At 43.3% G+C, this 24,692-nt stretch overlaps 2 protein-coding genes across 7 annotated transcripts in view; one reads left to right on the top strand and one right to left on the bottom strand.

Moving 5' to 3' along the window:
• Positions 1-21,169: 21,169 nt before the first annotated feature.
• LOC130248654 (uncharacterized) lies at positions 21,170-23,399 on the bottom strand. Of its 4 annotated transcripts, none has more exons than XM_056482554.1 (4): positions 23,009-23,399; positions 22,788-22,937; positions 22,178-22,244; positions 21,170-21,779 (listed from the first exon to the last, which is right to left on the bottom strand). In XM_056482554.1, the coding sequence occupies exons 2-4, from the start codon at positions 22,932-22,934 to the stop codon at positions 21,481-21,483; spliced, it is 513 nt and encodes a 170-aa protein (XP_056338529.1). In that variant the 5' UTR covers positions 22,935-22,937; positions 23,009-23,399; the 3' UTR covers positions 21,170-21,480. The 4 variants fall into 4 exon arrangements, 2 of the variants coding, with proteins under 2 accessions (XP_056338529.1, XP_056338528.1); XM_056482553.1 differs by having other exon boundaries at positions 21,170-21,944; positions 23,009-23,098; XR_008839675.1 differs by lacking the exons at positions 22,788-22,937; positions 23,009-23,399 and adding an exon at positions 22,427-22,600.
• Positions 23,400-23,420: 21 nt separating this feature from the next.
• The window catches only part of KMT2E (lysine methyltransferase 2E (inactive)), a 56,265-nt gene continuing 54,993 nt past the window's right edge, over positions 23,421-24,692 (top strand). For 2 of the 3 annotated variants that reach the window (XM_056482552.1, XM_056482550.1), the window contains exon 1: positions 23,421-24,055. The gene's annotated coding sequence lies outside the window, so the exon portion shown is untranslated. The remainder of the gene's footprint in view (positions 24,056-24,692) is intronic. The other variant, XM_056482551.1, reaches the window with a different exon arrangement.

Here is a 24,692-nt window from a genome sequence, read left to right as displayed (position 1 = left end):
TTTTTTGAGGGCGGAGGGAGGGTGTGAGTGGGTGGAAATCCTGCCATACGTGAGATTTAAATGTTAGGAAGCAAGAGAAACATCTCCAGACATCAAGACAAAAGCCAAAGAGGCAAAGTAATTTTATGTCAAATTTATTCTGGCAACCAGCCAAACCATGGACTTTGGCAGATTGCTTGTTGGTTATAACAGAAGCCACTTCCTCTGTAGCAACAGGCATATCAACACCATTGTCTGCTTCCTGGGGATGGGCTCAGGGTGTTTCAAGCTGCTCAACGTTCTTATGTGGAGCTGAGGGACTGAAAAACACAGATCCACAAACCCCCAGCTGTGCCCCCGAGGAATTCTCCCCTGCATACCTTGTTAGGAAATGAACTGGGGTATTTTTTCTCCCTGCCCTGGCTCCGAGCACTCTGACAGCTCCATTCAGCAATGGGGAGGAAAGCTCTGCCCAGGGCTTCTCCACAGCTGCAGATGACTCATGCTGGAAGAGGCCCTTTGAGCCAGATTTAAGTTTTCCCAAGTTCATTTTAACACACTGATTTCTACCACTTTAAAGCTCCCTGCATAATTGCAGCTTGCACAGCACAACCTGGCCAGTGCACAGGTACAGACCTCACCAAGCAGCAGGCCCAGGCTGCTCCCCAGGGTTGTAGGGCCACCTGCTCCCCCTCTTGATGCCACTCCTCCCTCTCCTGCAGCAACATCCCCAAGGACAAGCTGCTCCATCCATGCTGCCTTCTTGGGACAGGCAGAAGAACCAGAGAAACAAACCCTGCTGCTCTTCTGGTCTATAAAAGAGCACTGGGAAATAGGACTGTCTCAGTGAGCAGGGCTGCCTGGCCGGAAGAGCAGGGACGTGTTTGAAGCTCCCATTCCTGCTTTTCACTGCAGTTTGCTTAGGGAAAGCATATTCCCTACCCTTGCCTTCTCTTCTGCAGCTCCAACAAGCTCTGGAGGCACACACAGAGCTATGCAGGCTCCAGGTGCATACAGCTTCCTACTGAAGATGGCAGGACATGGCACTTCTCCTGCTGCCTCTTCCTCCTGCTCTGCTTCCCACTTCCATCCAGGAGAGGCTCAAAAAAAGGACCTTCCATTTGGATTTTAGCCACCAGAGCAGGAAATATGTCTTCTTGTAAGGGCACAAGAAAGCCTTTCTTGCAGAGCTGGGGCAGAGCACACCACTGTGCTCCTCCCCAGTGGTGTGTGAGAATGACATCATGATGCCAATAAATGAGACAGGAAGTGCAACCAAGCGGAAAAACCACGCAAAGTGTCTGTGAAGTTCTGCCAAGAATGCTAACAATGGCGCTAACCAGAAAACAAGAAAAGGGTTTGGTTCATCTAATTTCTTCCAGTTTTAGTAATCTCTAGTGTCACTTGTAACAGTAGATAGTAGAAAACCAGGTCCTTGGAGAGACACTGCTTGGGGCCCTTTTTTCCCCGAGATGATGGTGACCTTTTACTGTCTTACGCCAGTCCACATATTTCAGTACTTTGACACCAGTCTAATGATCCAGATAAACTGGCTGGGATTTCTAAATCTCCCCTTCCTCTTTTTTCCCCCATGGTATACTAGTGCATTACCAACTGCCTTGGTAAGCCATTCTTGCATCTGTCTTTCTGCTGTGTGGATTCCTTTATCTTCCAGAAAATAGCAGCTGCCCAGGTCTGAGCTAATGCCACCCAAGAGTCACCTATTCCATCTTGTAATGTGAACACACAGGCCCATCTGAACCTGATGTGTTAAGCAGTTCTCTCTCCATCAGTCCTAGAAATTTCTAGCCAGATCCTAGAAACTCACAGACAGCCATGTTTGTGCCCCTTACCTGCCTTTTTGTCAAGCAGCTGACGAACAGTGGCAGTGCTCAGGAGAGGGGTGGCACTTGGCAGCAGGGAAGCAAAGCCTTCAACAGCCATGGCTTTCCAGATAGTTACAGATGTGGCCATAACTTACAGACAGGATTTCATGAAACCATAAAGCCAATCTGATTGCCAACTGCTGCCAAAACAGCAGACTCTCCCTCCTGCTTCCCTTGCACTGGCACCTACTTGACTCTGCAACAAGCCACTCACAGAGCCACACCGGAATCAAGCTAACACGGCAAGGTAAGTGAGGTTTCTCCTGCTAAACTAAACCTTCCTGACAGCACTGGTAAGCAGGTGGACTGCAAAGAGAAGGAAGCTCACAAATCCTTTTGGTTACGATACAGAATCTGTACAGTATAATAGAAAATATTGCAGCCTTAGCAACGTATCATTCCCCTCAAGAGCTTGTTCATAAACTGCCATTTTCTACAATACAAACAATCCCACACAGAAATTAAATGAAATACAAGCAGGAGCTACTGTTATTCACATGACATTTTCAGTTCCCTGCAGTTACAGCTATATTATCTATATTTATTAGAAAAATACAGTTATTAAATAAGTTGGTATTTCCCCTCATAATTCAGCATCATTTTCCTAAAACCTGCAGGTATTAAAAACATTAATTAATCTTCTTGACCTTCAGAGCATTTTATTTAATAATTCTGTTTAACTCTCATACAGTTGAAATACTATGAAAATACCAATACAGATGTAGCAAATGACAGATTTATTCAGACCTAGCTCTTAAATGGGCTCCTGTACAAAATATACCCATAAATCAGATTTCCAAAAAAAAATCCCAACTTAAATAGGATTACGCAGTCTTCAAATAACCACTACTCTTACCAACACTCTGCCACCAAATTAAGTCAGCCTCTCTCTCATTTATACCCCCTCTATAGATGAGGGCAGAGAATGTGACCCTCTAGCAACAAAAGCTGTGTTCAGCTGTGACAATGACATTATTCCTGAGTGCAGTCACCTGTGGTGTGAGATAGAGGCCCTAAATTTACCCCTCTTAATTTTGTAAGCATGCTCCCCATTGTAAAGGCTTTCAAAAGAAACCAAACGTGAAATAATAGTGACTCCTGATTTAAAACCCATAGCAAGTAATTCTTTGCTTTGGTTACAACAGGAGGTACACAAATGAATGGATTTGCTGCTTTTGACAGTGGCAGGAACTGGGTTGTCTTGCCTGTTCCCAGGGCTGTTCTACTTCTTTGTACTAGGTGCAGAAATAAAAACCGAGAATTTCTGATATACATTTCTTCAGATAACTGAAAATTCTCACTGCTGGTATTGATTCAAAGCTTCACAATTACAAGAGGTTTAACTGTTTCTGTTCAGAGTCACTTCTAAAGAAAGGCAGTCAGTACAAATAAGGCTGTGCTGAACAAATGCAGAGGGCAGGCTTCCAACCTGCCAGGATCTCTTATCATATTCCTCACTAATGCCCAATAGCACATCAAGGACATGGCAAACACAGGCCATGTCTGCAACACAGTCACCTAAGGGAATTTAGGAATTCCTGCCTTTTTAAGGGTAGTATTTGCAACTGCAGCTTTCCCCTGCACAAAAGCAGCCATGCTGTGGGACAGAGCAGCATCTCCAGGAAGCCAAGCCAAGGCCCCCAACATCTTAAGCCTTGCTACTAGCAATAAGGAGCTTTCCAGTACACAAAGGGACCCTACAGAAAAACCAGAGAGGGACTTCCTACAAGCACATGTAGTGATAAGGACAAGGGGGAATGGCTTCAATCTGAAAGAGGGCAGGTTTAATTAGATATCAGGAAGAAATACTTTATTTACTGTGAGTGGTGAAACACTAGAAAAGACTGTCCAGAGAAGCTGCAGATGTCCCATCTCTGGAAGTGTGCAAGGGCAGGCTGGATGGGGCCCTGAGTAATGTGGCCTAGGGGAAGGTGTCCCTGTCCATGGCAAGAGGGTTGAATTAGATGCTCTTTAAAATCCCTTTCAATCCAGACCATTCTATGAGTCTGTGATAAAGGGAACACTACTGACTAGATCGTTTTCCTGGTGACTAGCAGCCACTGGAGAATTAGAAGGACAACATCCATTTGTGGCAAGTTCTTTCAAAATATGAAACATGGCTACAGCGAAATGAACACAAGTCTGAAGACTTTGTGCCCTGATATCCCACACAGCATCATCCTGTGGAGCAGCAATGACAGTCTGAGTTATTTAGGCCAGGACAGATGAAGAACAGGTCTGGAAATGTTCCCTGCTGAGACCAATACAACTTAGTCTCAACAAAGAACCCAAAAGTACTCAAACTGCAGACTGAGCCTGCCCAAGTTGTATACTTTCAACAGAACAGGCTGAACAGAACCATGCAATCACAGAAATGCACTATTATCCCCCAGTGTAACTGTGTGCTCATAGAAGCACAAAGGTTTTTATCTTTAAGCAGCTACTTACCCTTGAACACAACTCAAAAAAGCATTGAGCCACTTCAGCAACATTGTACAATTAATGACTGATACAGCTGTAGGTTCACTGCAGATTTCTGGCAGCTACAGCCACATCATGAGACTTGTCATTTATTGTTACACAGACACACTGAAGAGACACAAAAAAACTTGCAATTGGGTGTGTCCTTCAAAAACACTGCAAAGCGGGACTTTATTGTGCCAGCCAGGAGAAGACTATCCCCAAAACATGAGGGTGGCCTGGGTGATCTCTTGGTGTCACCAAGAAGAGAATTCATTCCAGTGCCAGGCTACAGCACAGAGGAGCTCCGCATGAAAAAGCAAATCTCATCCCGAGGGAACTCCTGTTTACTTGAATGCCTTCCCTATAATCCTATTTTATGGGCCACATGTTTTGGGAATTCTGCACAGTCAGGAGACTGGCAGAAACTAAAGGGAAATGATTCCTTTCAGACGACTGTAGAAAGGCAGGACACAACCTCAAACACTCCCATGGCAGCCTTCTGCTTAGCTACATCTGTATTATCATAACAAATATTTTAGTCTTAAATGAGTACTGAACTCTAGCAAAACATAGGATGTCGCTTTTTTGAAGAAAAACAATACAGTGAGTTTAAAATTAACACTGGAACACTTCCCCTGTTTAAAAGTGAAAAATGAAAGCACCTAATTTTTATAAAATAACCTCCAAGATGATAATGTAGGTTCAAAAAAGGGAAGAGTGAACAGGTTTCAGCATTTTTTACTTGATAGCTCCCTTGATGGATAGGTCCATTAGCATGCAGGTGGAATAACTCAGCAATAAGCATGGGTAGAGATTCAGAAACACTAACCACTTTCTGGTAGGGTATCAGGTACCCCACATTCTCTCTTTCTGCAGTAAAGACTGAGCAGAGGTGAACCAGTGTCAGGGGGAATTCACCCTGCTTGAAGGAAATTTCACATTCTGTAACTCCCACTCTGAGATAGTAAATACTGGCATTGCTGCAGAAATGATTCTCAGATTGAAAGTATGTCAGTTATCAATTTATTTACTTACCTGATAAATACTCTCAGCTACTTTTACCAACACAAACTCTTTGTTCTCTAGTCAGGGAGCCTAAGGTTTTAATCCCAGTCCCCCAGCCTTCTGGTAAGAGCAACTACTCAGTACCTGGCAGGACCAAGCACTTGTTAAGCTGTTGTGGTTCCTTTGCATTAGTATTTTCCATACAATATTTTGAAATAGAAGGGAGGCATAAAATAAAGTGACTTATAACCCTGAAGAACAATGAGCATTTCTGTGAGCTGGTTTTCTACACAGGATGTGGGCTGGGCCTCCTTGAGTTTGTGTAATCTGTCTGGAAGTCCAAAAACCACACTCTGAAAAAATGCTTTTCCTTTAACAAACAGTCAGTAACACACACATACAGAGTCTAATAGTAGTGTTTACACATCTGTCATTTACCATTAAGGAAAATTTTCATTAATATTTTTGCAAGCATTTTTTATGTCAAATTAGGCACACAACCATACCTAATTAAAATATATAGCCTTTTTTAATCCAGCAAGAACTACATCTAGGGATGGAAGATTCACTTATTTAAAATTATGTCAGAAGTTGCACTTCTGATAGTGCTATAGGTGCCAGTTCACATCCTGCGATCACCAGAGCCCAGAGAAAAAAACTCAAAGGCACTGGAAACATCATCGTGGAATGTGCTGGGAAGGATCATCCTGTGAAGTGGCTTTTCTAGATGTTCTAAGTCACTAGGTTCAACAACTTCAGGCAGTCCTTTGAAGTCCCATATTTCAGATACTCATCTAGTGATCAACTCTTTCCCTTTGCTCCAAACAGCACCAGAGGACAGTCCATCAAAAGGAACTGTTTGCTGAACAAGGACTGGACAACACACAGCAGATGTTAAAACTCAAGAGAAATGGCTTCGTCCAGAACTCTCTGCTAGCACTGCAGGGCAAAGACAGCAGATCTGAAGTCAATTTTATAAAAAGAGGATACAGGACCTTTGCACTGTTTGATACTATTCCACATCTAGACAGCTTAACTCCAACTTGAGTTGATCTGCCTAAGAATTTGACCACCACTCCTCCATCCCTTTCCTGTTTGCCTCTTGGAGCTGCAAGACCTGGTTTACCAAGAACAACTGCTGAAAAAGAAGAGTTGATGTGAATTCTCAAAGTCTGTCTTCACAGTAAACATGCCAATCTTATACTGGACACTGAAACTCAGTACTGTAACAAACTGCTAGGAATACTTCTCTTCTACAAGGAAAGCCAGTTGTATGAAGCAGGTATGAATGACAAAATACTTGATATCAATTTACTACCATAACTTCCAGGATTACATGTTTTTAATTCCTAGTGAAACTGATAGTAATCTGAAGCTCTATCATATTTCCAGTGCTTACAATTTTTTGTTAATATTTTTGAAGCTATAGCAAGTAGTTTTTCTTTCTTTTTGTGGAAATCAGGAAGAATGGGAGTTAAGATTGAGCAAGTGGGGGGAAAGAAACCCATGAATACTCCAACACGCTGAAATTTGTTTTTGCACACAATCAGGTTTCAAGTGGCTAAAATACATCAAGCAATCTTTCCCCCCATTTTTGTATGTTAATTCAGATTAGCATATTATACTCATTTAGGAAAATTATGAAGGAATAAATCCTCAGCCATGTTTGACACAGCAATTTCCTACTACACCCTATGATATTTTGACAATTACCACACAATTTGAGTCAGAAACTATCACATTCAGCACAGAACTGGTTGGCTTCTGTCTTCATCTCCAGCAAGTTCCTGCCTTAGAACATGCACTATGCAAAAACAGCTCCTGCAGCCATGGAGGGGAGAGCTACAAGGAAATCCCAAAACCCAGCAGGAAGTAACATCCCTGTGATTCAACATGTTGAATCTTTTCCCCTGAGAAACCAGCAAAAGAAGTACAGCACTAACTGCAGAGAAAAAAATCCTTATCCTGTCTGTATTACAGATTCTGGAACCACTGGAGTTTGAGTGACTGAGCCTGTCTCCCTCTTCAGATTTCAGCAAGTCTTCCTTCAGTGTACTTTCACCTAGGGTAGCTTGAGAAAAGAGAAAGGCTTGTTAAATGTTGCAAAACAATTGCATTTCACCTCCATCAGCTGTGCAAGAACAGCAGAAAAAACACTTCTGGATGGATTAACTAGTTTTTATCCTTTTACTTGAAAACAAAAACCAAAACACCCCACAAAAAATGTAACAGAATTATACCACAGACTGTCACTGCAGTGGAAGTAAAGTAACACATCTCAGTGAAGATATTCAGAGTGCTGGAGTAAGTGCTGTAGGCTTCCACATTACAGAGACTGGAGAGAAAGAAGGTACAAGCCATTTTCTAGGCAAAATAACAAAAATACCCAAAGAGTTTTGTTAACATCACAAGCCACATAAGAGAAATAAATTCCATTCTGCTCCCTGCTGTTCCCATCTGGTTTTAATTTGCTAGAGAAGACTGAAGCCTGTATTCAAAAAACAGACTGAGTTGTAAACATGAGCCTCTGCCAGAATTACTAGTAACTCATGAGGTTCCAGAGTTACCATGGAAAGGCATAGGGAGGGTAGGAGAAAAAGCTCTGTGAAAAAGCAGGACTTGCTCTGTCATTAAGCTCATTTTATTGCATAGTTTTAATCCATGAAATAAAATGAAAAGTGTTTGATGCTCAGAATACACACATTTGCAGAAAATCCAGTTCCACTCATCTGCTGTTTTGCAGCATTATGAAAACAAGCAGGGGAAAGTTGAGGAAAGTTAGAACAGACTGCCTGGGCCACTGGACATCCTTGTTTTATAGCTTGAAATTATAGGCTGCATACTGTCACCTAATTTATTTCTTGTCATATTATCAGTAAAAGATCCCTACTTCATTTCCTGTAGCAATAGTTTTGTTAAATTGTGAAAATTTAACAACGAAACTACAGCTGAAAGCATCTCATGGTAATATTTAACAACATACCTTTAACAAGACTTTGCCCCATCTCTGCCTTCTCCTCAAGCCAATAGTTTCTAGTTAACTGTGCCCGTGACATGAGTTACTGATAAGCTTTGGAAATCCACTCGCGTGGTTAAAGAGTGAGAAAAGGAGAGAGGTATTTCTGCAGCAGTATGGCACTAGAGGGATTCTGTTTCACGTCATACAACATCTCTGCCTCTATTTTGACTAATCTTAGGTCCACAGTCAGCCCCAACTCAGAAACTAAATGCAAGAGTAGGAGGAAGTGATCTCACTATCAAACACATCAGTCCTTTGCTAACAGCATAGTCCCACAAATGATCAACAACTGAGGTGATGGAGCACTACAGTGTGATATCAGAACAGCCCATAGAGCAACTAAGGAGAACATCTCAAGCCATGAATGCCAATGGCATCCACAATTGCCCCAACGCAACACTTCCTAGTTCAGGCTCATCAAGAAGCAGTGTTTGAAGGCTAAGCTGAACTCCAGTCACCTTGATGAACATGGCTCTACTGCTAACCACCTTTTACTTAGCTGGGTTACTACCCAAGTAGTTACAGTCTTTTTTCCAACCACCTACAACAGCTCCATGACTCCTCCTCCAGCTCACAGGCCAAGCTGAAAACCCCACCAGCTGTCTCAGTGCTGTTTTTGGCCATCTCATGATTCCAGGCTTCTGCACTGACTCCCTGATGACAGGTATCATTAGCTAACAGACATTAACTTTCAGCAGGTTCTCATGTAAGGCTTCCTGTTCTTTCACTATTTCTAAAAATGGCTCCCTTCACCACAGGCACTTCTCTTACTCTTGGATTAGCTCATAAAACTTTTCTTCTCGATACCATCTCACCTCATCTATTTCCCCAGCCCCTTTCCCCTAGCTTTCAGTTCCACCTCCCTAACTGGAAATTCCTAATTTCATCTTCATGTACCCCGTTTAGTCCTACTGTGTGTATTATATATCAATCTACCATGTGCATCCTGTTAATGATACTTTTAACCAGATACCACCAGAAAGCTATAACCATGTGCTTTCTTCTTTCCCTTCTTCTCAGATGTCGGTGCAGTTAGAGGCAACTACCAGTAACACATGCTCATACAGATTAGAGCAGCTCAGGGTGACCATTATATAAAGAATTTATCCCACTCTTCCATATCTAGATAATGTTATTCTCAGCCTCCAAAGGATACATGCCAACAGGCTACAATACACCTGGCTAAGTCACATCTGTTTCAAACATGTGGAGTATGTACAATATGACCAGAAGCAGGAATTGTGAAAGGCTTATTTTGAAACACAAGCTTCTTTAAACCACACCTCCCTCCCCCTACTCTTTTCCCATGAAAGGTTCACAACTTGGACAAGTTTTTTTGCGAGTTCTCAAATAAGCAGCAAAAGGCTTTATTATTCTAAAGCATCAAACCAAGAACTGAAGCATGATTCATCTTCTCAATTCTGCTATCTACAACTTCATCAAGAACAACAGGAGAAGGCACCAGCCCTGCTTATGTTCAGACCCTTCAATACCCTCAAAGAACTTGGCTGCAGTGTGCAGACCCTACTGTCATAAAGCAGGGGATGCTGACTTAACCCATCCTCATGTGATTCACCACTTCGGCTTATATTTATATACTGTTTAATAACAAAGGCTTCTTTTCATCTTTTGATAGGGATACTCCTACCAATATTTAACTAGCTAAGTGTTCACACAATTTTATTATTAATTTTGTATTAAATAAAACTGTTAGAAAATGGGAATCCCGGCAGAGCAAACTGTACAAATCCATAGAACTACTGACAAAAGTTTAACCAGCAGCAAAATTTTTGATTTTTCATCTGCAAATTAAAAATATATTTGAAGCCAACTGGAATTGCTTAACGTTCTCACTAGTCAAGTAAACCCTCTACTATGTCTTTTTAACTGAAAAAGTGTAATTTGAACATCAGATTAAGATTTGACTGCTTGTGCCTAATTAGCGATGTGAGAGGTTGCAAGTCTCTGTAAGCAGACACTCAATTTTCTCCAAAATTCAAGATATTAAAAATTGCACTCTCAGTATCCTCTCATACAGTTTGTTTCCAAAGGCAGCTAATACCAGCACAAAATTTTGCTTCAGCAGGAAGGATCAAGCAAGAACTGTTCAGTTTTCTAACATCTTTAAAAACAAAACCCTATCCTCAAAGACATCATAACCACCATGGTTACATAAGTGCAAAACACGCACTGAAGAAAAGGCACAGCTCTGCATAGTAGTGAAGCTACATTTCTGTGTAGCTGCTGGAGGAGCATGCTAGGACAAGCCTGCTGTTTCTAGGCTGGCTCCACACATGGGGACACTTCTGCATGCCAAAGCTAGTATATTTCTGCTTCTTGCCTGAGTGATTCTAAGCCTGTTCTGCACACGCTTCATAGTGCCAAGAACATTTCATAGTGTCATAGTGCTCTGTACTTCCAGGTAGAGTGCTGCAGACTGTTTTTTGTCAGGAAGAGTGATCACTTTTATGAAGTGTATGTGCACACTGATGGCAAATATAACGAGATTCATACAATAGGCCCAGACACTTTTCCTCCCAAAGTTAACACCTGTGTACTGCGAATACTCATACAACAGGAAAAGAAGCTATTACATTGTCTTACACAATTTTTACAGTAACAAGGACCATATGCACTTTTTGCCTCTCCCCCTTAGGGAAAAAATCCTAGACAAGCTACAGCTTTCTTTTTGCCTCTATGGATCAAAGTTACAAAAAACCCATGAACTGTCAAATGAAGCAGTTTTGAACTGGACAAGTACTGTTACCAAGTTACCACATTCCTTTTGTTTTATAGCATGGATATGTACCAACACCTACAAGTAGGATGAATTTGTAGCTGCATACAAGAGAAAAAACAGTTGATGTAAAGATGGTTATTACCCAAATATATTAAATGTTACAATAGCTAAGAGGAACTGAAGTATACAGTATCACCAATTTCTGAAGTTAGTCATGCCTGTGCATAGCATCAAAGTTCACATACCAGCAACAAGACAACTAATTCTAGTTACAAGCTTTAGTAGTCGCTGTTTTGGAGACTATTCACATGTAACTAATCAAGTAAACTGCGGACTTGTTTCAGTTGAAACTCTCGATGCCTTTGTGTTGGTTCAAAAGGGAGAATACTGTCAAAGAGGCTGAACCACCCCCTCCACAAAGCAGGTCAGGAAATGTACTGACCTTGTTCAATTGGAACTGGTAAACCAACTCAGGGCTTGCTATATTTCTTTTCCTCATTAACGTACCCAAGGTTCCTGGGGGAGGGGAAAACAGGAAACAAGTACTCTTCCTGCACCCCTAACCTAAAAATAACCGAGTCTTTCTGCAACGTTTAAGCCACACAAGCACTCAAAGCCTGAAATATTTATACTCCGAACAAACAGTCATAGAACTCTTGCATTTTGCCCAGTATCTTTTTATCATTATCCAAACAAATCTGGAGATTCTGGCAGAAAAGTTTACTTTTTCTGGGGGTAGACATGAGCCTGTTGCCAGCTGTGTCCTTAAACTACAGCTTTTTTTCCTGCCAGTCAGTTAAGCTGTAACTACAAGCCTATTTTGATTTGATTTGTGAACTTGAACACTAATTTCCCCTCTCCAAGCACCTCTTGCTCTGTCTTGAAAACTCCACAGGTTTTGCAGTTTCTCTTTCACATTAGAAGGCTAAGGAAATAAACACCTCAATAATAAAGTTGAGTACCATGTTGTGGGAAAAAAAATGAAGTCAAACTACATGAGAAAATTGCTAGGAAAAACACTGCACACATCAGAAAATGGGTAGAAAACATCTATAAACATGGAAACTAAATTCCTAGTAATCTGTAAAACACAAGACTGATTGTGGTATTCAGACAAACTTAAGTGAAAGAACATTAGCAGAATTTTGGAGGCATGCATGCTCACAGGCTTCCTTACTCCAGTTCTCCCGCATTTAAAAAGGCAATTGATTTGGTTGTTAGAAATGCCTCCCTTTCAAAAAGCTACAAAAGACCAGGCATGAACAACTAGTTCCAAACCAAATTCTACTTAAAATACAAATCTAGTTAAAGAAATGCACCTTCCTTTCTGTACTGCAATCCCTCATTCTTTAGCCAGTTTCCATAATTTCTTTATGTACTTCTCACAGTCTGTTCTCACTGCATGGAAAACCTACAAGCTGATTTTGGAAAAGTCTGTCTGGCAGGTGAAAATTTAGACATAAAACTGTCATTCTTTGAGCCTTCAGTCCAGTATTTTCTTTTGACATTTAAAAATAATGATTTCAGTCAGATACAGCAAAACCACTTGAAGGTTTGAAAGAGTCCTTAAGTTTGAAAATAAGAAAGCTTAAATAAATCTTTAATGCTATATTGTCAGCTCATACATACTACCAGCTGACCATGACATACAGAGTATACCTAGCTGTACACATGCGGAAAGTTGGGGAAGGAGACAACCATGGAATGACCTTCTCCTTCCACAGAAAGAAAGTCTCCAGTTACTCTCTCCACCCTGAGACTCCAAAGCTTACTCAAATTTCACATATGTGCAGGAAACCAAAGAATACCACATGGCCAGAAATCCGTAGTAGCTCAGACATGAGTTCCCAAAGGGAAGGAAGTTATAGTTAAATACAAGCCCAATCTGTGTTTCCCTCCATGAGCTCCAGAGGATGAATGGAAAGAGGCTAGGCTTTCGTGCTGCACAACAGCTAGGAATCATGTCATGGAGGATGCAGCATAAGTGCTTGAAATAAGGATGTTACTCACATGTAGATCCCCTCTAAACTGGTCTTTCAGAATTCCATAGTTGCATACAATGCCTGTTTTCATAATTTCTATAATCAGCAGACTACAGACATACATAGCCTTGAACTACTCGAAAGCTGTACACCATTCAAGAACTACAGGTTAGGCCTGCTTATTTTCCAATGAAGATTTCAGTCAGGTTCCCTTCTTACAGTCCACCTTGTTGCTGCAGTTAGGGGCAACCCCTCCACTAATGATACATTCAAATTCAAGCTTTTTTCAGTTCCTTTTTTCAAACACTAAGTGAACAACAGCTTAGAAAACCTACAAATGCTGATAAAAATATTTTTCCAGCAACTGTTCTCTAGTCAACATCAGGAATACACTTCTTGGTTTTACTTACGCCTCTAAAGAGCTGCAGTTACAGGCAGAGGCCTCCATCATCCTTTGCTTTGGCCACTGGTAATCATAAGAACAGACATTCACATATACTGGTACTACTTCATGCTTTCACTGTTTCAGATTCTCTGTGTTGAAAAACAGCTAAACAGGCTAAATGGACCTTGGGTATATACTGTGTACATACTCGCTATTTACAGAAGAATATATTCAATTATTTTTCCTTGGAAGAGCCAGAAAGACCAGGAGTCCCCATTGAAACACTTCCAGTTGAGAATCAAAACTAAAGGAGTTTCAAAAGGTATCACATGTCAGACATGCTACTGCTTAAAGGGACTCAAAAATACATATTTAAATAAATGATTACATTAGACTCACATAACAGAAAAGTGAATGAGCTTAATGAAACATCTCATCTTTATTTATTACATGATAAACAGAGCAAGATTTCAGCTTATGAACTACAGTACAAGTGTTGCTTAGTAATAAAAAACCCTCTCCTTCACTCCAGTGGCACCTAGGCACATCCAAAAATTCAGATTCAACCAAGAATCTTACAAACACACAAAGAAAAAAAGATCTACTGGACCTGCTTTTTTGGGACACCCAGTTCAGTTTTTTCTCTCCCCTTTGCTGATCTATTTCTATAGTAGGGACTGATGATGCAGAAGGATAATAGCAATACCAAGACAATATTCATTCTTGCACCATGTAAGAAAACCCCACTACATAAACTGTTACTTCAGACATTCCTTAAAGGCTTCCAATTTGAAATGTGATCCAAGACTGCAACATGCTATTTCTAAAAAGAGAACAGATGTTTTACACATATTAATGAGGTTTGTTTTAAATGAGTGAACAGTTCTATAGCCCATCTCAGCGTCATTACATTACTGAAATTAAAGGGCATGTTTAAGCAAACAGACAAAAGGTATCATACCCTTCAAAACGATCAACCTGCTTTGCTCACTGTATGATGAGGTTAAAATAGGTCCAATGCCAAGTTTTTCTCCTTCCTTTAAGCAGAAACACTTAGGCTACAAGGCAAAATTTAGGTAGCTGCTCTTCTCCTTGGTTACTGTTTACGACTTCAATTTACCTAAGGATTAAGAACAGGATTAATAATTAGTCATACCACTGAAACAGAAGACAAGACAAAGTAATTTAACTAACAGCTGCATTATAAGGCCACTAATATTTGTAGCACACAATCTGTGGGAAGTGTAGAAGAAGAGCTTGCCTGTTCTAGAGAAAAAATAAAAATAAAAAATCAGAAGACCCTGCACTGTAACTCCTAGAAGCAGAATAGACTTGGCTACAGCCCACAGGCTTCAGACCTAATAATGCTTTGAAATTACAATTCCCTCCCATCAATTAGGTCTACACTAGCAACTGCAGTGTCCCAGGAGCATCCTGGAAGTTCTAAGACACATAGAATTCAGTATGTTGATTTTGCTCCGTATCATTTCTATCAGCATGATTTTTAATTCCCATTCATAGTAGTTTCCCCAGTATGAAATATCCCTGCCTGCCAGTTTTAAGAGCCAAACAAGATCAAGTGTGTTTGACTGGTATTCTTTATTTTTTGACCCAAACAACATAATATACATCCCCTGAAGTAATCCTTCAATTTTGGAATTTTCTCCCCAGCACAGGAGTATGTGAACACCCATATGCAGTCTCTGTACTTCAGGCCTAGACTAAAGTAGGCAATGCTAGACACAGGGAGAAAAAGCCTTAAAAACTGGTTGCCTCCAGAATCCAGTTGCATTTTTATGTAATTTTCCAATGTTAGTGAAAATTTAAAGGTGGCATGCAGTAGTGTCACCCAGTTACCAAAAGTGGGTTACTGCAAATCAGTAGCAGATTAAGCAAACCTTTATGTTCAAGATTCACCAGGAGAAATATCATTTAAAGTACTTAAAGCTCTCAACTCTTCTGCACTCTCCTGAATACAGCAAAGCAGGTGCTCTGATACTAGGCATCAGTTAACAGACATCCTAGTAAAGTTTAGTTAGGCTGTCAAGCACCACAGATGTAGAATCATAAGAGTATGCCAAGTTGGGAAGGATCCATAAGGATCACAGAGTCCAACTCCTGGCCACATGCAGGACACCCCAAGAACCACACCATGTGCCTTAGAGTATTGTACAAACGCTTCTCCAACTCAGGCTGGTGCTGTGACCATTTCTCTGGGGGAGCCCATCCCAGTGCTCAACCACTCTCTGGGTGAAAAACTTTTTCCTGATAGCCACCCTACACTTTTACTGCCTCAGAGTCATGCCATTTCCTCAAGCTCTGTAACTGGTCCCAGGAATGAAGATACCTGTATCTTTTATTGTTTATACCTAGAGCCAAGGAGTCAATAGCCCACTACCACTATTTCCTAGTGATCTGTCATCTCCCCTCCACAACAGCAGTCAGTGCAGTTTAATTTTACTATATCTGAAGAGGAGACACTCAAGTTCAAAAATTACTGTTAGCTGAGCCCAGACACTGCGGCTCCTGCATGAAGTATAGCCTTTCCTACGACTATGCAGAGATAGGGAAGCAGAAGTGTTTCTCAGAAACAGTTTAAAAATAGGATCTGACAACTGCCCAGCATGTCTTTATAAGCTTATGAGCTCATTCCAGCATATGTATGCTGGGGTAACAGAGCACAGCTTTGGAGATGAATTTGAAGTAGCACCACTTTGATAAAAAAACATTAGCTTTGTTTTATGAAGAGTAGTCTTCTAAATCAGGGTATTTGTGACAATGACATTCAATACTATTAAATAAGTCTCTAATGAGAAGACCTATAGTTGTTCTAGATAGAATTTGAGACCGATTACCGTGGCTCAACAGATAAGACCATACTGCACAATCACCAGCCTGACAAACTGGGCCACAAACACAGTGGCCCAAAATGAAGCAGCACAACCATTGCTTAGCACGTAGCAATAAAGCTGGTAAAATACCTCTTAGGCCAGAGATTAAATTACTATCTCAGAATCATGACCAGCTCCAGTCCCACAGTCTCTTTGAGAGATTGCTTTGTTTGCATTAATAAAGTGGCACAGTTCTGTACCTTCAATTTTTTTTATCTTACTTCACTAAAATCTGGGGACTCACACGACAGTCCTGTGTCATGACTAACCTGCTAAGTAAAGGCAGGAACATGGAAGAAGGGAGTTTAGCACAAGAATTGATGCTAATGCTTGTTTCCCAGCTACCTCTTCAGCTTAAGTTCTCACGCCCTCCACACTAACACCTCTATCTGCCACACAAGCTAGTTCTGGACTTCTATTTGGTTTGTCTATAGCAGCTGTACTAGCACTGGATTAAACAGCTATCAAAAATCCATGTACAATAGCCAACTGGGCAGAAAGATACTAACTTCTGTTAATAAAATATCAACAAGAAGCACTAAAAGCTTAATTAATTACGAATCTACCAAAGTTTGCTGGAAACAAATCCATTACTATAACCAATGGTTATAGAACTGATTATATATTTTTTTTCCTTTGAGTCAATGTCAAAAAGGTGCCTATTAGCACACTTTTTTGCTGCAATGAGGTCTCCCCAAGGGCCTTCTCTTTTCTATGTTGAAAAGCCCCAGCTCTCAGCCTATTGAGTATTTCTGTTTTGAGTCCTAACAGACCACACTGAGTAGGACTACAGCAGTCTTCACAAGCTAAACCTTGGAAAAGATGTGATATGCTGCTGCATTTCTACTTTTGAGTAACATCTGCTGTATGACCATGCCACATTATTAACAAGCTCACAAATGGAGCAGTCACAATAAGTTTCAGTAGTTTTTTTGTCCAACACTTAATAAGCACAAAAATACAGCAACTAAGATTTGCTTGTTTTTTGAGCTTATAAGAAACACAAACTCTTGCTTTCTGTAACAGGATCACCTTCAGCTGTACTTCTGGGATGCTAGAGTCTCCAGATCAGTAATTTCCCAACTCTGGCACAGTCCAAGTCTCCAAAGTGGCAGTACTGTTCCCCATTTTCTTCCTGAAGATTTTCAAAAAGCACCATTGTGCATAAACTACTTAGGAGCCATTCAGTCACAAGTTATTTTCATCAAAGAACTGCTATTGACAGCATTTCAGGGCTGCATTATAATCATGTCTGAGCACTACCTCACTTATGAAAGTAGCTATGTGGACCTTAATACTGCCCTCCAAAGCAAATGGTAGCTCAACAGAAAGATTCTACTTCAAGTAACAAGGTCATGCTGGAAGGAGAAAAACCAATGCCCCACTTCTCTACTAAAAGGTCAGAGCAGTGAACCTGGTACAAACTCCCACTAATTCCAGGATTAGGAGGCCACACAACAGCTTTAAAGTAGCTTCTTTAAGTGAGGAACTCAACTGTTAAGAATTGTAGAACCAGCCAATAACCTGTATTCCTGCTAACGCAAAACCTTAGTAATCTTTTTCAAAAAGGTTTATTATAGCACAAAGCCTAAAGCAGTGTGCAAAGGAAGTTCTTGTCCTGCTGCTGTTTGAGCACTGAACACAGTCTGTCCAAATCCAGGTGGATAAACTGATCACTTGTTAACTCACTAGAGCTCCTTTACTTCATGCAAATAACACAAATTCATTTGGCTTGTGACTAGTGTGATCCACAGGTATCACTTTTTACAGTTAGCCAAGAACTCATTCTGTAAGAATAATTTTACCTCAGCTATTAGATTATCAGCCACTTCTGGATGTAGCAAGCTTATTTCAAGTTTTACCCTGCTCCAACAAAATAAACTTAAAATCTAAAATCCTATGAACACTTAACTAGCCTGTAGTGAGAATAACATTTTCCTTAATTTTACAGGCTACCAATTCAGTGAATCTGAAGTGCTCTTGCCATCCACAACTGAAAGTCAATCTAGCAACGACTTATATACTCAAAGTTTAGAATTATTGTTTTGAGAGTGCCGGGCTCAGTGATTCTAGTTACACTAGCAAAAAGCCTTTAAGAGGTGCCCTTCAAAACTCCTTAATAACTGCAGCTTTCCTGAGAAAAAGCATACCTAACTTCACTGATAATTAAAACCTGCACATCTCCATTTTCCCAGCAGGTGCTTCATTCCACTCCTGTTCAAAAAGGAATGTTTGTTGAGCCACACAATGAAGATTCACATTAGAAAACCACCCATTACTATCAGGCTTATGTTTGATCTATTCTTTGCTTCTACTTCCCCCATGATCACTTGCAGAAGCAAGAATGAACAGCTGAAAAAAGGTGCAGGATCATCTTTCAGCATGAGCACTTCAGCAGTCTCAACTACGACATTAATGCATAGTTGGCTCTACTACACTGTTAGTATCTCTCTCCTTTCTCCCCTAAATACCCTTGAACTCCTGTCAGTCCCTTTGTATGGCTGAAGGTGAACAACACTGTTTAAATAACAGGTCTCAGCAAAGGCTCAGACCAGACATGCATGCACAGACAGGCTATCAGGGCAAGTTAGAACCACAAGTCTATCTGCTGGAGAACATCCCACCCACTGAAGTATCCTCATTAAGGAACAAATTGTAGTTCAGCAGAAATTGTTAGTTTCCCCAGTAAGCTACCATAAATGTAAATTACACGCCTCTCCTACAGCTCTTTCCTTCTAGATTAAAACAGCGTGCATCAGATTTGGCATAGGGCAAATGCCCCGTCTCAAAGAAATATACACATTTTGTTTTTACTCATTTTCCACAGCACAAATAATTCAGAATACACAAGACTGCACCTGCAATGCTGCCAGAGCTATTGCTTCTTTCAAGATAATTGCTAATAAAAACAACCTTGAAAAAAACAAGAAATTATTACCAGGTCATTAAAACTTGCCTTCATTTCTGTATCACAAAATCACTCTTTCTGTATCATAAAATCTATGTCATAAAATCACAGCCACACCTCCATTCAAGTGCTGCTGCAAGTTACACAGAAAAATTTTAAAGTAATTAACTTCTTGGTTTTCAAGCAAAGTCTGTTATCAAAGTGAGTTACCTAAAAGGCTGCTATAAGAATTAAAATTCTAGCTGATTTTCTATACAAACTGTTCTATAACATAAGCATTTAAATGGTTCTCTTACAGTAAGGCAGGCAATTACTGTTTCATAATTACAGAACACATTCCTAAATACTGTTTTTTTCCCCCTCATCTTTAGTTAAAATTAGTGTTCTCCCTGTAACACATCTGCAACGAAGTATCTGGAGTGTTACAATGTCCCACATAAATCAGTGTTCTGTTAAAAGAATCACTGAAAGCTTCTCTGGAAGCTTCTATTACAAAGGATTATTTACCTTGGGTCATTCGATGCCTACACAAGAAGAATCAGTAATCCAGTCATTTTAATGTTTGATCAAGAAACCAACTGCCTCCTCCTAACACTACTTCCAGTAGGTTTAAAAAAAAAGAAAAAAAGGGCACAGGCTCACAATCTCTAGGACTCAAGAATCTTGCTCTTTATAATATGCACATAAGTCAGTTGGCACAATGATCAGCTAACAGCCACCTTCTGATACTCAAAAAAGGGGATTGCTTGTCTAGAAAACAGAGCTTACATCCTAAAACCTAAGCTCAAATGAGACTACAGACCTCTGAAAGCTTCACACTCATTCCTAATTACTGGCTTCTCCCTTTCTTTTCTGGTATCCTCTATAAACCGACAAAGGAAAAATGTAGTGCTGTTAGATGCTTCCAATCCTGTTTTTCTACCCCTCCTCCCAGAACACAGGGATGCCCTGCAGGCTATATATGCAACCAATGTGAACTACTTACAGTAGCTCCCAAGTCCCCAGTCAGTTCTTATGTAACTGAACTCCACCTCACCATATTACTTATGTAACACGTATTAAAGAGCATCTATTATACAGGAATCTTCTCTATTAGTCATACATCAGTTACTTTCATTCCAGTTCTCAAACAGCACATTTGTGAAATTCTCAAGCTTTACACCCTATCAGGTTGCTACTGTGGAGGTAAAAAGAAAAAAAACCCTATCTTTCCAGGGACAGACTAGGAACAGAAAAAGCAAAACATTTTTAAACAGGACAATCCAACACCTTTAAATCATCAACAATTTTAACTGTTAATTTGTTCACTGGGCTAGATGCAGTGGCTAAATTTGCTCTCTGGCACACAAGAACAAAATATGGGAACTAGCACTGAATTGCTTTGAAAATATGAGAACCTCAAACAAACAATAACAGAAGTTACATTCATTAAAGAAAATGGTTAGGATTGGAAAACGTCCATTTTTCACTTCCCGCCCAGCAAATTCTGAAATAAAATAAATACCCAGAAAATAGATTTGCCAACCTTCCAGGCCTATCCAGAGTTATGAGTTATTTTTCCTATGGACCTAAAACATGGGGAGTCCTCAAAATATTCGCAGATCGTATTTCACTTGGATTAATCATAATACAGCTAATCTATATTGACTAATACATCAATTCCCATGTTAAAGATGCAGGCCATCTGGGGCCTGATTCTGGAACACACCTATCACCCCACAGAAAGCTGCTCAACTCCTGCAATAGGATTCAACAACAAACGAAGAACAGCGATCCACTTTTCCTGTTCAAAAAGAATAAAGCCATGAACACCTGGAAGATTTTCCCTTGGCCCCTCCACCCGTACCCCTAGCAGAGCAACACTAAAACAGCCAAGACCTCCTCGTCAGAAGAACAACTCCGCACAGCCTGTGCATTTTCCTCAGCGGCTTTAATGAGGTCATTTAGACATCGCTTAAAACGACTGTTCCAGCAAGAACCACTCCGTAACCCGCTGGAACTTAACTCAAAGCAAAGTGCCTTCGCACCGGGCGGGCGGCACTGCCGTGAGCGCACCCGGCTCCCACGCTCGGGCGGAGCCGCCAGGCGCAGGGGAACTTTCCCTGGAGGTGGGTAAAAGCCTTGCGCAGAGAGGGGGCGGAATGGAAAGCTTCCCCCAAGAGCAGCTACACCCTGGAGGTGGGTGGAGAGTAAGGAGAAGCGAGAACCTTCCTCGGCAGCAGCTACACCCTCGTGCATAAGGCTGATGGGGGAAGGGAACCAGCGCGGGCCCGACGCCGCTGTGCGGGAGGAGGGGGAGGGAAGCCCGGGCTCTCCCGGGCAGCCGCCGCCGCCTCAGCCAGCTTGGTCCGCAGCCAAACCCCACAGGAATGCAACGCGGTCACATGACCTCCGGCGGACGTGCAACTCCCTTCCCTCTCCAGGGACACCCTGCGCCATCTTGTACTGACGCAGTTACAAAGGCAGGCACCAGTTGCTCCCCTCTCGCTCGCTTCCCGCTCCTCTCGGCACAGCCCCGGCACTATTTGGGAAAGAGAAGCCCAGGCCTGGTCCTGCTTTCCTTTTCGCCAGCTCTTCGGGGACGCCCTGCCCGCGGAATCCTCCCTGGCGCTGAGATCATGGCGCCCGTTTTCTCCCTGTGCCTCCCCCGGCAGCTCCCGACCCTGCCCAGCTGCGGCTGCCCCTGCTGCAGGATGATGTCAGCGCCAGCCAATCAGGGCGCGCCGGGCCACCCGGGCCGGCCCGGCCATTGGCTGCCGCGCCGCTCCCGCCCCCCTCCTGACTCGGGCTCTGCCGCGGTTCGCTACGGAGCCGCAGCCAAGGCACAAGTGCGGGGAGGGGAATAGGAGGGGAAGGGAAGAGAAAAAAAAAAAAAAAAAAAAAAAAATCCCTACACAAAAAACCGACAACCAAACCCACCAAGACGCCAGCCGCCATTTCGCGCAACAACAGGCAGAACCCGAGCGAGCAGCCCCAGCCAAGCGCCCTAAGGAGAGAGAGAGAGAGAAAGAAACAAGAGACACACGCACAGAAGAGTTAGACAGGAAAAAAATACCCATAGACTCCGCCATGATCACAAGACGTTTAATCGCCCCCCCTCCTCCCTCAGACTTAATGCCCCATTACAGCCGCCTCCTCTGCGTCCAACCAGCTAGCAGATCCCTTCACCTCGGCTCCCTCCTGCCGCAGCAGCAGCTGTTTAGAGCCCCAAACTCTCTGTGCCCAAGGTGTGGGGGGACGCTAGTCTATGGCGCTGCTGCTAACTGCTTCTCCAGTCACCGAATGTGGCGGCTCCATCGAGGCAGGGTAAGAGCTGCCAGCCCAGCTTTTATCTGGTGCCCCGAGTTTGCGCACTGAAGGAGGCTCGCTCAGCCCCTGGTGGGCGTCGAACGAAACCCCAGCCGCCGCCTCCCCTCCCTCCATCAGCCGTATCGCTGGAGGGGCTGAAGCCGGGCAGGGGAGGCAGGGCGGCGTACGGGTACAGCGGGAGCTGGGAGGAGATATGGTGGTAGGAAAAGGGGCTCCTTACGAATGGCTGGGGCTGTGCCTGCCCTGAAAGGCTGAGCGAGCTCCTGGCTTTGGCAGCGCCCGCTGGTCTGGGATGGAAGCGCGCCATTCCTGCTCCCCGCGCATCCTCCCTAAAGGGCAAACGCGGCTCGTTCGCTGCTTGTCTCATTCCCTGCAGAACAGAAATGCCTTCAGGGAGTGCTGTCCCACTCGCTTTAAGGAAAGAAGCTTTCTCCCACTTGCCTTTGAGTCCTAAACGCTTCGGGGAAGGTTCTCAGCCTCGAGTGTCTTACTGAGAGTTTCAGTCAAAACCTCCTGAGCAGGTCTGCCAAAACTCCCGCTCCTTTCTCGCTCCCCTCTTCCCCGCCCCTCAGGTAGTTCTTCTGCGTGTGTGAGATCCGGCAGGTCTGCCCGGCTTTTCGCGCAGTCTAGGCCGAAAATGTGCTGTTAAGAGATTCATAAAGAACACGTATGCTGACAGCATCGACGGTCGTGAGGAAGAAGCCGGAGGCTGGGGGTGTGAGAGCGGCCGAGGAGGGAGTTTTGGCGTTTATTCCTCCGAGGATGCAGCTCTGACTCAGACATCCTCGCTCCCGCCCGCGCTCGGCCCCACAACAGGCCGGGACGGAGCCCCCGCCCCTCCCGCGCGGGCTGCGCCGCCGGGGCTGCGGATCGCCCCCGGCGCCAGCCCCCGCTGCCGGCGCCCCTCCTCCGCTGCCCTACTTCCCTCCTCACGGCCCCCCTGCCCAGCCCCTGCCGCAGTCTGGTGCCGCGGCCGCGCCCAGACCCCGGAGCCGTTCAGCGTGCTGCAAAATGGACTCTGAGGGCTCGGCGGGCGCGGGCTGCGCTCCCAGCCCGTAAGCAAAATGGCGGCTGTTTGGCTTCGCCTTGGTAACCCTGCCCCTGTCAGGCGGGGCGGGTGAGCCCCGTGCAGGGGGAGGGAGGGGAGAGCGGACGCCATTTTCCCAGAGAGAGGCAGTGACATAGAAGGGAGCGTAGGAGGCTGGAGGGAGGGAGGCACGGGAGCAGCGGCGGTAGCACCGGGGTTTGTACACAGGTCCCAGGGCAAAGGCGCCTTTGAGCTGGTCCCTGTAGGGTTCTGCGCACTGAGCTAGGTTTGGGGGGAGGGGGGGTCTCCTCTTTCCCTTTCCTTTCTTTTACTAGAGCTTGCTGAGGGCTGAGTCCTACCTAGGGTAGGGATATCCGCAGTGGGGCTGTTGCATTGTTTTGGTTGGGATAGAGAAGGGGCTCAGCTGAGGAGTCCTGCTGCCTGGCCTGTGACCATTACAGGTGAGTCTTTGGTTATTACCAGCATATTCTGCTGTGGGTGCTTTGGGGGAGGGGAAGGTGGGAAAAGGGAGTGAAATGCGACGGGAATGTCTCATTACCTTCGGTGCGAGTATAACTTCGTCTCACCCTGAAATGTGTTTAATTTCTGTTCGAGTTGCCTTGAATTTGCTTTTCCTTTTGTGGGGTTTGGTTAAAAAATGGCAGGCTGTCGCTATATCTTATGAATATGGCGGGTTACTGTAACTGGAGGAGCTGAGGAGAATTTTTTGGCAGTTACGCCAGATTTATGCATTATGCTCGGAAAATGAGCCAAAAGGAGCTATTATGTGACAACATAGGCTTCCTCGGGCTGGCGGTTTTCAGAACGGGTTTGTGCGTTATTGGGACTGCGTATTGAGTTTTACGAAGCTTGGGGAAGCCTATTCTTTTCCTCCATCCTGTATATTTTTGCTTTGTGGTGCTAAAATGGCTCGTTATAGGCCTAATCGCTTTGCCTTCCACACCCCCGCCTCCCCGCCTGCCTCCGTGTTAATATCTGCGCTTCGTGGTGTAACCTGGACAAACGGAGAGCTGTCCCCAGGAGTTTCTGTGCCAATTTAAAAGGGGATCATTCTCCCCACCCCCTTTCTCGAGGCTG

This window comes from Oenanthe melanoleuca, chromosome 1A, assembly GCF_029582105.1.
Source record: "Oenanthe melanoleuca isolate GR-GAL-2019-014 chromosome 1A, OMel1.0, whole genome shotgun sequence".
Lineage (NCBI taxonomy): Eukaryota > Metazoa > Chordata > Aves > Passeriformes > Muscicapidae > Oenanthe > Oenanthe melanoleuca.
The sequence above is the reverse complement of the archived record's forward strand: the minus strand, read 5'-3'. Positions and strand labels throughout refer to the sequence as shown.